General features: G+C 39.8%; 1 protein-coding gene across 4 annotated transcripts in view; it reads right to left on the bottom strand.

The window, feature by feature from the left end:
- Positions 1 to 14,375, bottom strand: part of cacna1bb (calcium voltage-gated channel subunit alpha1 Bb) — a 188,101-nt gene that overhangs the window by 19,413 nt on the left and 154,313 nt on the right. For 2 of the 4 annotated variants that reach the window (XM_088071056.1, XM_088071057.1), the window contains 7 exons: positions 14,165 to 14,248; positions 12,481 to 12,597; positions 10,621 to 10,686; positions 9,172 to 9,263; positions 8,928 to 9,078; positions 7,742 to 7,869; positions 3,736 to 3,832 (listed from right to left, as the gene is read on the bottom strand). In XM_088071056.1, coding sequence (XP_087927182.1) covers positions 3,736 to 3,832; positions 7,742 to 7,869; positions 8,928 to 9,078; positions 9,172 to 9,263; positions 10,621 to 10,686; positions 12,481 to 12,597; positions 14,165 to 14,248 — 735 coding nt within the window. Of the gene's footprint in view, positions 1 to 3,735; positions 3,833 to 5,399; positions 5,497 to 7,741; positions 7,870 to 8,927; positions 9,079 to 9,171; positions 9,264 to 10,620; positions 10,687 to 12,480; positions 12,598 to 14,164; positions 14,249 to 14,375 lie in introns of all 4 variants that reach the window. The other 2 variants (XM_088071055.1, XM_088071058.1) reach the window with 1 other exon arrangement.

The raw sequence follows: 14,375 nt of genomic DNA on the forward strand, positions 1-14,375 counted from the left end.
GTTTAAAATAATATGAAACTGAGAAAAAACATCAAATCCTCACGTGACAAACGGAAGCAGAGAGTGTTTGGCATTTCTGTTAGCTGTAATGAGTCAATTAATTATTTTAGTCCATGCAAAAGCTTCAGCCTGTGTGCTCACCATACTTTTTTTAAGCTACCAGCTCAAAACAGACGAATGCATGAAGCTCTGTGCCGTTTATGGCTGCTGCTGTTGCTATGAGACTGTTGCAAACCCACCACAAACATTGCATGCTTCCACTGAAAAAAAGATGAAATATGAATAACTTGTAAAGCTTAACACTATAAGTCCAAAAGAACATGCTAAGCTCTCACTGCAGCTAAAAACACGCAGCAGCGCATCTTAGTTGTGAAAAAAATGACTAAGGGGCCTTAGGAGGACAGAGAGGTCGCTGGTGGAGAGAAAACCATCCAGCAAACTGTTTCTGTACTGAAGACATTGCAGACGACAAGTTCATATGTTTCCAAAGCTGTCTTTACTCACATGCCACCAAGATGTGAAAACTCCAATCATAAATTAGGTCTATATATTCTTAAACACTTGTGTTTCTTAAAGTAGATCACTTCTTGGCCTCTATGTAGAGGAGGAAAATGACAGTAACCAATGATTACTTGAATTTAATTGCAGGCAAATGAGTGCAATATTGAGATAAGCTTAAGATCTGTAGCCTGTTTGCAGACATTTTGGAGGCTAGAGTTTTTCCTTACAACATATCTGAGGAAAATATTGCCTCAGTTTTTCCAGCAGCCATTGCAGTTTTTCCTAGGCCTTTCCCACTCCAACCATTCAATTTACTTCAGGCCTGTGACTTAAAACAACAAAGAATAAGGCAGGATAGTGCGCTACAATAAAAAAGTAGAAAATTAAAAAAAACTCATTTGGTACTAAAAAAGTTGACTTATTTATGAGTCAGTGAACTAACTGACAAGTTGAAGTCATTTATCGTGCAAAAAAGATCTGCAGGATCCAGTGTGAGAATTTGGTCTTGTTTCTGGTTCATATCATTATAAACAAATATCAATAAGTTTGGACTGTTGGTAGACAAAATAAGCAACATTTAATGACATTTAATGGACTAAATGATGAATTGATTAATTAAAAATAATTACAACAGTTACTTGCTGCACAACATAGTGTACTGCTTAGTACTAATTATTAATTTTAACAATTATTACTTCAACAGTATTTCTCGAGTAGGTTATGAGACTTCAAATTCACAAGGCATTAATTATAAAATGTATGAGCTGATCAGCATAAATCCATGCCATGCAGACCTCTGGATCAATGCTGCTATGAAATGATTCATACACACATGCATGGCTAAATTAATGCAGCACACTGACAGTGAGGCTGGAGGGGTGGTCGAGACGTGTGCTGGATATAGAACTGCTAATTAAAAGAAAAAATTAAGAGATGAAAGGCAAAAGCAAAGACCATAAAACACATCAGAGGATTTGTGAAAAAAATTGAAAGCTGATGGTTCCCTTTTTCTTCGATTTAGGGATAAGGAAGAAGAGAAAGTATATCCACACTGAGAGATAAACAACAAAAATGCAGAGATGGAGTGATGAGAGGCAAGGAACTGGAGGAGGAAAGCATCTATACATGCTTGCATCTTTTTTCCAAGAAACAGAGAGTTGAGGAAGTGCAGCTGCAGACAATGAGCAACAGACGTATAAGGAAATACATAGGACGCATGCTTGCAGACAAACATGCACACACTTCGCACACTGAAGTTAGAGGAAGACAAAGAGAGGAATCAAATCCCGAGAGAGGGTGAATGAAAGATCACCAAAAACAGAAACTCAGCCTGAAGACTGAACATGAAACTGGAAACTAGAGGGTAACAGGGACAACTGTGACTTTCAGGGGAAGATGTGTTCATTAGGAGGGAAGGTTAACAAGGAGCACGATCAAAAAAGTAGAGGGGGAAAATAGAGAAGGGGGTGGGGGGGCTGGTAGTCTGGCTCTCAAGTGCATAGCTGCTCTCTGTGTGTCCATGTCTTTCTCTGTCGATTCATAAAAACAGGAGTTATATTTGGATATTTGACCACGTCAGACCCAGACGTTTTTAACTGGGGCAAGGGTAGGGCTGCTTTAAATGTGATTCATTTGGACAGCTGTGCGTGCACTGAAACCATTCACATTAAGTCTGCATGCTCAGAGGTAAGCAGCTGGTACAGGGACTACCTGTTCACTCGTTTAATAGTCTTACATATAATCATGGGATAGACGAGCCAGGTTCTCCTTCATTCAGGTCAGTGCTGGAGCTGATGAGGAGATACTGAAAATGGACTTAAATGTCCCATCTTGCTATGTTGAGAAATCCTTCAGTAATTCCTGATGAGCGTCTGAATCCAGATGAGATCCTGAACCAAATCACCTCTTCAGAGGCTGATGGAAATATTAGTTCTAAACTAACAGCAGCAGCTCTGCAAATATTTGGTCTAGTGGACAAAATCAAATCTTGATGTGATGATGGTGCTGGATGAAAAGTCAGAGGATCACCAAAGTTGGTAGCGTTCATCCTCTGGGAACCAAGAACGACTGCACAAAATATTGTGGCAATTTATCTATCTCTACGACTCTGCCAATAACGCTGCAGAAATTCAAAAGGTTATTTTCTTACTAGTTATCCAGCAGGTTGCATCTTCATAGTTTTTTTTAAATTCACAGATATCTACAGTGTGCAGTCGTAATTATGACATACATCGCATTCAAGTGCTCTGGTCAGAAAAAAGCAACAAACATGGACGCTAGAAGGAAAAGGCTGTTGTTTGGTTGTTGATGTTTTATCAAAAGCAAGTAGCACAGAGCTCCTTTGCGCTTGTGATTTGCTCGCTTGCTACAGCTAATGGGTGAATACTCAGTTGTGCAACTGCTATTTAGTGCTCTTTACAAAACTAAATAAAAAATGTATTACCAAAAAAACCTTTTAGTAGGTATACATACAAACAGTGCGTAAGAGCAGCCTGATATATGATGATGTAAGTCCATTGCATTGAGTCTTTGGCAGACCTGGTACAGTCTGATTTTGACGTTGGTAAATATTTGATCATTTCAGGCAGACTGTAGACATCTGTAAGATTACAAAAACTAACTAAAGATGCAACCTGGTGCAAGATAACAGGTAAAAATAGAGATTTTTTTAACCCTTAGAGTTTACGTGAACAAATCTCAGCGAAACGTGCTGAGGTTTTGAAGTTATTAATAGGGCTATGTCTCTACCAACTCCTACGAAAAATTTTTGGCTCTTTAGAAAATGATAGATGTTCAACTTTTCTCTTCAGCGATTCCCTTACTTTGTCTGATTGTAGTTGGGCAGTTAGTGTAAGTTTATCAGAGCTTGTCTGCTGGAAAAAAAGTTGCTGTTGGAAGCAAAGTTGATGAGAGCACAGAGACGACCATAAAACCAAAAATATGAGCTCAAAGAGACTCACTGAGACGACTATGTGGAGATGCATCAAATATTATTGCTCTGCTCTCTGATCTATTTTTATTTATCAGTGTTAAATAGCCCTCCGGTAGACGAACAGAGTGCACAACAAGGCCACAGAGCTTCACAGACGAACAAAGAGAACAGCACAACAGCAGGTCAGAAGATACCGACTGCGACACACTGACAGAAACCTGAAGATGTTTGACAGGTGGAAGCAGGGAACCAGCCGTGGCTGTGAGAGCAGAGGGGAACGGAGGAGGGAGGAGTCGTTCTACCTTATAGGCGATTCGGGGCGGACATTTCTTTCCCAAACCTAGTGGAGGGGACATGTCGCGAAGCATCTCGTACATATCGTGGAAAGTCATGCGGCCGCTTCCCGAGGTAAAGATGTTAGGAGGCGAGGAGAATATGAGGATGTCCCAGGTGAAGAGGTGTTGGAATGAAAAGGGGAACGGTGAAGTCATAACAAAAAGTGGCAAAATCCAAAAGAGAGAATAGGAAGGGGAAAAAGAGGAAAACACAGAAATCCTTGTTAATTAGATTTCCAGGATATTATGATCTGGAATGCCATCCTTGTTAGAGTTAAGGATTTAGGAGTGGATCCCAGAGGAGGGAGGGGAGGATGCTCCGAGGATTCCCTGTGCAGAGATGCTAGATGGAAGATCTGCATTTTTAAAGGCTTACTGCACTGAAAATCTTTTGATTATCAAACATTTACCACCTGTGGGCTTGAAAGATGGCTCTGGAGGACATTTGTAGCTTGGATTTGTGGTACTTATACGCAGAAAATGATGACTGATTTGTAAACATTTTTCTTCTGTGCCCTCGCTTCAGATTTGAGTGGGTGTGTTTGCTTAAAATTTACTGTGCTTTGTCTCATACTGGCGCTCCACATTGCTGCTTTCAATTATCACTGCGGCCTTGGGGCATATGATGAGACATACTTGTTTTGAACTCCCTGTGGGATGGATGAACGTGTAGGAATCTGTCCATTCTTGATAGAAAGTTTTGTTTTTGCTGTTTACCTTTCTCACTTTAAAACATGCATGAAGTGTGAAATTACTTTCTCTGACTCTATTTCTGGGACTCGTTACTCCTGCGTGTTTCTCACTCACTCCATTTGCAGTGCTTGTTGCCAACAGCTGACAGTTCACTCAGAGATTTGGGTGTTATGCTAGTAGTAGCTGCTAATAAAGCCTTGCCTTAAACTCAAGCAGAGATGAGGAGCTACAGACGTTTGGTTGTGCTCATATTCACCTCTTCATCCCTGGATCAGATTTTTTTTTTTTGTCATTTTCAAAGTTGTAGTCCTGCTGCTGTAAGTGACATCACTTGAGACAATTTCCACAGTTCAGGAAAGACATTTTGACAACATGCTGATTGCATGGATCAACAGGGGGAGAAGAGGTTTGAGAATATTCAGCAAATATTTTGATGTTTTCCTTCTTTCTTTTTCTTTGCCATCACTCATTGAAATCCATAATAATTGTCCTTCGCAAAAGAGTAGCTACAAACTTTCAGAGCCACCTTTTCAAGGTTGTTATTATTTCAGAGTCTAAAAATACATTTTCAGTGGAGTATTCCTTTAAGATGCCCTCTGTTTCTACATGCTAAGAGACATCAGCAGTAACCAAAGTGGAAACAAAGCACACAATGCTCTCTCTTCACAACCCACTCTTCTTTCACTCCTGTGTTTAGAAGCAGGAAAAATATCTTAGACATCGCATCTGATGCCTTTTGTTTGAGCCTGACTTGCGGCATTGTTTCCTGCACTCGCCATGGTTACCTGCCAGCTGGTTAGTGGAGGATCGATGCGTGTTTGTATATGCATGTGTGGTCGGGTCATTCTCTGGCACCGCAGGGAATGAGAACAGACATTCACAGTCCGAAACCATCACAGTCCCTTTGAAAAACAAAAGGACTGTGTGGGAGTGCAAACCTTATAAGCCACCCTGTTGGGGCACTTCTTCCCCAGGCCCAGGGGAGGCGAGATAAAACACAACAATTTGTACATATCCTGATAGCAAATCCTCCCGCTGTAAAAGATAAAACATGATGAAGAGGTTAGGTCACAGGTTATTTCATAACATCTATCTATAATATTCTGTTGTCAGTTAGCAGGCATTAACATATAGATAAATACCAGAAGCAGCTTCAATAGTTTTTATTTTTCTGACTAGATCTGTGAATTTGTTGGTGTTTATTTTTACGATTAAAGGATGCAATTTTCACTTTTTATTCTTACTTAGAGAGAGAAAGAGGCCAAAATTGTCTGACACATATCTCAATCCTTCCTATATTTTTTTTGCCATCACAACAAGACCTCGGGGATGTAGCCACTATCTTAGAAATACTGAGGTCTGCAGCTGGTTTTGGAGAAAGATGTACAAAAACAACAAACAAACATTAAAGAAATGAACTCTAAAAAATAATACATATTTTATTCCAGATTAATTTAAAAGCCCTGAAAGGCAAAGTTGAAAAAAAAATGCTGGCAATATTGGCCAAAACAGAGAAAGATTATGTAATATAAAACCTTCAGATTATGTTGCATTTGGATGTAGTAGTAGGAGATAATATCTCCTATATAGGGGATGTTATTTTCTACATAGGAGATAAAATTTAAGCTTAATTTGGCTGTATAGCCATGCAAAAATATGCGCTTACTGAATGACTCAAAGGGCATTCAAAGTTCATCCAGACACAGCAAATATTTATCTTCTAAGTAGGAAATAACAGCCCATCTGCAACTGATAATATCTCCAACATTTCCTATGTTTGGCAAGCAATGCCTGCAACTTTTATTCCCACCTTGCCTCTCAGGGCTCCCATTGATTACATTCTCTGTAATTTAAACTCCACATGTAATTGGGTTGCATAGCCCAACCAAGCATAAAGTAAAGTCCCTTTGTCGGATTTAAAACTGCTTAAAACGCTGCTCCCGCAGCAGAAGCTACAGGCTACAGCAAGTCTAAAAATATGGTGCAAGTGATGTTTTTCAAAACAACGTGGCACACCCGGGCTTCAGGACACTTGAATTACCTCGTACGAGTACTATGGATACATTTTGAGGGTTTTTTTTATGTATTTTGTAACATTTGAATCCTGGTCACTATTTGCTTCTATTGTTCTGGAGATGACTGCAACGCCGTGAACCCACGGTAATGTTTTGTGGACTATAAAACTTCAACTGACTTTCCATTGACATTAGGGTCAGTAGATAATGTCTGAATTTTCATTTTTGGGTAATCTATCCCTTTAAATATATTAAGCCTAAAAAAACTGGAATCACACATTTAAAACAACCACCATGTGTAGGTTGTTAACTGCAAATGTAAACTTTCCGCTAATAAAAAGCAAAATGGCTGTGGGCCTGTCTTTACTATTAATTAAAGCGGCCTTTTTCTTCATGCAGCTGAAAACACAACAATTTCTGGATGTGTAGGGAGAGACCTAAAGTAAAAGACGTAAAATGGTAAAAATCAGTTTCTGCCAATCTGCTCCTTTTAAATAAATCTGTGAAAACAAGTAAAAACTGAGCCATAAATATACTCCTTGCTTTAACCTGACATAAAATGAGTTAAAGCGGTTGAAAATGTACTGAACGTTACTGTAGGCACCTCTCTGAGAGCAGCTAATTTATATTCTAAGGAATAAATAATATTTCCTCCCCCGTAATGTCTGTCAGGAGATGGCAATTTCATATTTCACATCTCACACCTCTCCTGGAGTCCTGACTCACTGACAAGGCTCCTGTGAAGCCTTCGTTAAAACTTAATGAGCCTTACATAATCTGAGTCAGATTACGCCTCGCACTGTCTCACACAGAACCCGTATTGTGCTTTAGTCAAGTTAAACACTGCGAGCGTAAGGGGCAGAGAGGGCGCTGACATCAACCTGTATTCCCCCAGCTGCAGGGATAGAAATACTTTCAGTGACAGACTGAGGAGATTTGGAGGCCTGCAGCTTAGTGGCAAAGAAAGCTGAGTGGACGCCAAGCGGAACGCTGGATTTACATGCATCAGTCCGGCCGACAGGGGGCTCGTCACCAGCCTCAGCCAACTCTGAGCTCAGGCTTAATGTCATTCACCCGCCGCTGCTAAGATGGGATTTCTCCAGTTCTACGTCACAGACTCATCCTGCTGGAACTCAGAGCTTAGAGTTCCCTTTCTCTGAGCATACGTCTCTTCCAAAAAAGAAACGACATACTCTTTAACAATGGCTTAAATTTTGGGAGTACACTGTTTGCTGTACAGGTCAGAGATCAGCCGAAGCACTTACCAGGCTGCTGGGTCATACTCTGCCCATACGCGGATGAACTCATCAAGGTGATGAGGCCCCAGGATGGAGGCGTCCCTGGTCAGGTACTCAAAGTTGTCCATGATGACAGCAACAAACAGGTTCAACATCTAGACAATCAAAACAAAAGCATGAAAAGTATATGGACACTGAAAATTAATATTTGTTTCTACGCTTAAAAAATAACCAAATTTCTACTTGGAGGACCACCATGGTGATTTTTCTCATTTTTAGCCCTAAAACTGAAAACTATGCATTCTTCATTACTGCCGACCTTTCTTTAAACCCTGTACTTTTAGGTTAATTTCATATCATATGTATAACACGTATGATGTATGAGAACCAGTAACGTGTATTTTCCAGATGTGACCCATCTTGCAGCTGCACTGATATCACCACTTTACTGTTGTTGGCAGTGATCACAGCTCACTGTTGTTTCGGAGCAGTGGTCTGCAGCTTGGCAGTTGTCTAATTTTAGTTAAAAATCGTCCACAATTTCTTCCACCTACTACAAAGTCAGCTTATGTACTATGTCACTTTAAAAAACATTGATATAATGAAACTAAACTTAATTAAATGTATTCATGGTTTGTAGAAACGTTACAATTCAAACATTTTCTTCTGGGAACTGGGCCATGTTTAATCTAAAACCAAACCATGAATGTGTCAGTTAATTTAGATTATTTTAAAATTATGCGAAAATTGTATTAACAAATCAACACTAATATAAAGAATTAAGTGAAAATCTAAAAATATATGCACTTTAACTGTTTACTCTTGCTTGAAAGAATTTTGTCACATAATCAGCAGCGCATTTGAAATTTTCTTCCCGTTTTGTCATTTAACTTTAAGTAACTGTCTTCCTTTTTCTAAACTGTGCTCAGTGCAAGAAGACAAGTTCTTCTCCCAGCAAAACACATGGCAACGTTTGGGTTCATTAGGGTACAAAGTCTATGTTTTTCAAAAATCTGTGTATATTTGATGACTAAAAACAAAAATGATGAGCATTAATTACAATAATTGAAGTTTGAAGAAGTTCACAGAAGGTCCAACTAGTATATGAGAGGCAAAAACCTGCAAAGTCACAAAACGTCAGCGTAATTTCTGTCAATAAAAACACACAATATGAGACCAGATGGACCAGCACTTTGTTTTTCTTCACACTGACCAGGAAGGAGCAGAGGAAGATGAAGGACACAAAGTAGAAGTAGGCAAAGTCACTCCCACACTCCTTCCCGGCAGTTCCTGAGAGCTTATCACACGGCCGCTCACTGAGACACGCTAACATGATCTCATGCCACGCCTCGCCCGTTGCACTCCTGTAACACACACAGTGACAGGAGAAATGTGTTATCAGCAGGTACTGGATTATTTGTGGTACCAGTATTTTCTGAATATGGAAGAGGGATTACCTGAAGAGGAGAGTCAAAGCCTGGAGAAAGGTCTGGAAGTTGTTATGGTGATTTATTGCCGTTTCCTCATTCAGCTCGATGTTTCCAAATACCTGAGGCAGCAGGAGAGCAGGTGGCGGTTACTGGGTGCAAACCCCTAAAATTTACTCTGATCTTATAAAGAAAAGTTGTATCACAGAGATTAGGATAGAGTAATTACATTAGGGTTGTGATATTAAGATTTTTCAGAGAATTCATAATAATTCATAATTCATAAAAATTAGCTGTACTGTGTTTTGCTATTTCTTGTGCACAAATTGAGTATAATTATGCCTCTTTACTCTTAAATCTTCATTGATTTCAACCAAAATTGAATGAAGAGAGAAAATCAGAATGGATAACTGCTATAACTCGTAACGCCCCACTGTGAGTCCAGTAAAACAACCCATAAGTCTCTTTTAAAATATTTATTTGCCCCTTGGCATGTCAACCATGCTGGCATATCAACACTGGCTGCTGGGTCCAGGTGAGCTCTGACAGCAGTTAAATATGTATGTAGCATCTTGACCCCGTGCAGCGACAGCAGCTGACTTTTCACAGATTCTGTGAAAATATTGTATAATAGAGGAATAAAAAGTAGGTTATCCTTCATATCAGCTATAAAAATGGAAAAAATCCACTTCAAAATTCAAAAACCTGTACAATCTTATGCAATACAAGGCAATAGCTTTGCAATACATACTTGGTTTGTGAAAAGCATTATATAAAATTTTCATTTAGACAGTGTCTTTGTGGATGTTAGAGGTAGATGTTGGTGGTGTTGTACAAAATTGTTTATTGCAGGGTTTTTGTGTTGGATTAATATGTTACAGATCTGATTTAAATTGTCCTCCTTTTACATTTGTCTCTAGCAGAGAGATGGTTTATTTTTGTGCATACTGCTGATATTTGAGCTCATCAACACACTGTTATATTTTACCTGAATATCAGGTGTAATATGTTGCCCAATAAAACCAATGATCACAAAACTAAAAAAAAAGGTTGTTTTCAGACTGGAGTAACTTCTTCCAAAGTTCAAAGAAATTATTTTTAAGAACTAACTTTAACTTCAGAGTAGGTACTCTCTCAGCACAAGAACAATGAGTGATGTAGGTGTACGTTGAGTGGTTGAACACAGCCAATGCAGCACCGTCAACCACCGTTTATAAAAACCTGTTAGCCGTGTAAATAAAACATCAACAGCCTTATGTGACCGCTGCTCAGGTGACCACACACCATACTTGTAATAATAAAGATGTGCAGTTCTGACAAGAGGTTTAATTAGTCAACACAGGTCACAACACCTGTGGATGGGTACCATGGTTGTGTAGACTTTGGGTGAATGAGACATCCACACTTTGTAGGAGGCATCCATCACGGAAACATTTCAGTCTGGCTGCTTTTAGTCTAGCTGGTCATGTCATAACTCACCTGCATGCCAATGATGGCGTAGATGAAGAACAGCATGGCAATGAGCAGGCAGACATACGGCAGAGCCTGAAAACAAACATAAATACAGGTTAAACAGACTCAGAGCACAAACAGATACATGCTAAAACCTCTCTCTCATACACAAACACTCTTTTGATCTCTCCGTCTGTCACTGCACACACACACACTCACAAATCGGATTCTCCACAGAGGACAAGCGCCCTTATAAGATTTTACAGTCTTATTTAAGAACCCGAGCAGTCAACCTGACCTGCAGGGTTGATTCTTTCAACTAGCTATTTATATTGCTGTGAGGAGGAGGCGAACATTTGTTGTAATTAAATAGCCACCTTTTAACACTCTGCAGCTACTGTCCATTTTCATTGGGCTTAAAAGCTCTCACCGCTGACATTAAACCTGCTATAAATTCCCTCAGCTGTGGCCCGGCACTCCACATTTAACTCAACTTGTCCCAGGGGATTTTGAGTGCAGGCACTGGGTGATATCCGAACTGCTGTCTGCCGAGAGCTATTTAGTTTGATTTTGACAAAAGAAGTTTGCAGTGTGCCTCTGCCTGCTTTTGAAATCTCTATTCTTACTGCTTGTCAGTGGTGGACTCAAGCTGTCTGAAAGGCAGGGGCCAAAAAATAAAAAGGGCACCAGCACGCAGAGAGTTTTCTAGCATGTATGGCAGCCTAATATGCCACTACATCGCATGTTCTACACTAGAAGGGCAACCTAGAGAGCAACTCTTTGTGTTTTCTCTACTGAAAGGGCACCCCACAGAGCCCTGGGTTGCATTTTCTGCACCAGGATACCTTAGAGGGCAAACTATTGTTTTCTCTCCACTAGACAGGTATCCTACAAAGCCCTGCATTGTGTTTTCTGCACTGGAAGGGCATCCTAGAGGGTAATTAATTGTGTTTTCTCCATTAGTAGGGCATCCTAGAGGGCAATACATTGTGTTTTCTTAACTACAGTGGCACCCTATAGATCCCAGCATCTTGTTTCCTCCACTGGAAGGGTGCCCTTAAGGCTAAAAAGGGTACCCCCCCCCAGAAGCCTGTATGTATACTCAAAAAGTACCCTAGAGGCTATGCAATTTCTCTTCTGGAAAATCAACCTAGAGGGTAATTAATTGCATTTTCTCCATGGCTCCTTCCAGCCCTTCGCATGGAAGGGCACCCAACCGGAAGGAAGGCAATTCATCTTGTTTTCTCCACTAGAAGGGAATCCTGTAGAGCCCTGTTTGCCATTTTCTCCACTAGAATAGTACCCTAGAGGCTTAGTCATTGCATTTTCTGCCCCCTCCAGAACTTTGCATTGTGTTTTCTCCATTGAAAGGCCACCCTAAAATTCATTGCATTTTCTCCACTAGACATTATAATGGGCAATTCATAACTTTTTTTCTATTAGATGGGCACCAGACAAAGCCATGCATTGCATTTTTTCCACTAGAGCGCACCCAAGACGGCCAGTCATCACATTTTCTCCACAACAAAGCCACCCTAGATCGCAATTCATCACTTTTTTTCCATTACATGGTGTCTTCAAAGCCCTGCATTGTGTTTTGTCTACTAGTAGGGTTTTAAAGTCTTCTCAACTCAAAGTCCCCCGTACTTACCACATTTTTTGGTACATGGGGGTACCAAGTGCAGATAGTATTTTGTGTGCTATGCTTTTATTCAATTACAAAATCAATGTAATAAAGGAACTCACTGCTAAAATATCCATTAAAGAAATCCACATCTGCATTCTTACACTGTTTTTCCTGATGTACTGTACAGGCTGACAATGAATGTGCAGAAGCTTATACTGTTAGTTTGCGCATTTCGGTTTCTACTGTGTGTGCTCACTCACCTTGAAGGACTGAACAAAGGTCCACAGCAGGATGCGGATGGTGTAACCCTGCCGCAGCAGCTTGATGAGACGTGCCGCTCTGAACAGCCTCAGGAAACTCAGGTTTATCATCTTGTCCTGAGGGAAAACAGAGAGTGTGTGAGGTATTATAATATACCCAGGATAAAAATTTAAAGCCATACTATGCCAACTCATGAGAGAAAAACGGACATACTTCTTGTATGATCCGTAGCTTAGGGTGGATAATGTTAGCAAACTTTATTGATTTCAAGTACTTAATAGTATAAAGTCATCTGTTATACTAGAGTATGAATCTTATCTTTGTTCAACAGTTTGATGCAAACCACAGAAACGTAATTTAGCTTATAATAAGACAAAATAACTTGATAAGGTGAAAATATTTTCCAACAGACATTTTGACGTCAGATCTTATGCAATGGAAATTGCTGGAGATAATTGTGTCGCACACACACATTTCTAACCGTTTAATAGGTGTTTTTCTGTTATATCATGTCACACTGAGAAAGGCAATTTAAACCAAGACTGTGGGAGAGAACAACACACACTGACGGGGGAATAGACAATATCAGCGGCCAACAAGAAAAGCCACTTACCGTCTAGAGGTGTCAGATGCGACAGAGGGGGCAGAGTGAGGGCACAGGCGCCAGGAGAGACACAGCAGAAGATGGAAACAGCAAAAGAGGGGAAAAAAAAGCAGAAAAGGAAAGCGAGAGAGAAGAGACAGAAAAGAAGACTAATGATCACATGAAAAAAAAGTCACACAAAGAAAGAGACTGACTCTGCCACACAGAAAGCAACAGTGCTCTGCCTCAGCCCTCCACAATCAAGTGCGCTTGTCTGTTTTTCATCTGCTTTAATTAAATCGAGGAAACAAAATGCTGCAAATCATAACAGCAGAGTCATTCCTCCCATTGCTACATTTAAAAAAAGTATTATGATTTTCATTGTAATTGTATTGCTTTTTCATGATTTCATGTTTTGATTCGAGGGCTGAGACTGTGGAAGCATAGCAAAGCGTGACTTCTACATTCCTGAAGCTCAAGTAGTTTGTTTGGATTGGTTATTTAAATAAAAAAAAGAAAAATATAAAATGAACATAATTACATGTAAATTAGTGCTGGCACAATTACTTAATTTTTTTGTTGACATTGCAACGATTTCAATAATCAGTATATCGTGGTCATTTCCTGCTTTTCTCTGCTTTTATAGCATTGGGAAGATAATATTTTGGGGTTATCAACAGTTAATAAACCAGTATTTTAAGGTGTCATCTTGAGCTGTGACAACTTTTGATGCACAATTTTTACTGTTTTCTGCCTTTTTATAGACTAAACAAATCATGACTCACATCAGAAAAATATGAAGAGGCAAACAGATAATGAAAATAATTATTACTTTCAAACCGAATCTAAGTGACATTCCCTGCATGAGTAAACTATTACATATAAACTACTTTCAAACTTCAACTTCTCCATTATCACAGCTCTCCTGATTCAACTCAATCTACTAATCTGTATCACAGCATGCGGTCCTTCCATGATGCAACTGCTGCAGCGGCTGTGAGCATGCACTGAATCCTGATACTCGACTACAAAGTGAGGCGTAGGAGACTGCTGGTAGTCTCATGGCACTCAGAGGAGCTCATGATCACTGCGGCTCTTACCTTGATCTCTGTGACCAAGATGTCTGTGATGCTTCCCAGCACGGTCACAAAGTCAAACACATTCCAGGCCGCTTTCAGGTAGTTCTAAAAGACAAAAGAGGTTTGAGTGAAAGAAGCTGGACAGAGAGCATTTATTCAAACTTTGAATGTGCATGAAAACTTTTGTGCCTTTCCTACTTTAAAGTAAAATGAAACAGACTGGGATAACTGT

This window comes from Plectropomus leopardus, chromosome 20 (genome assembly GCF_026936395.1).
Source record: "Plectropomus leopardus strain MGB_pleo_1.0 chromosome 20, ASM2693639v1, whole genome shotgun sequence".
NCBI lineage: Eukaryota > Metazoa > Chordata > Actinopteri > Perciformes > Serranidae > Plectropomus > Plectropomus leopardus.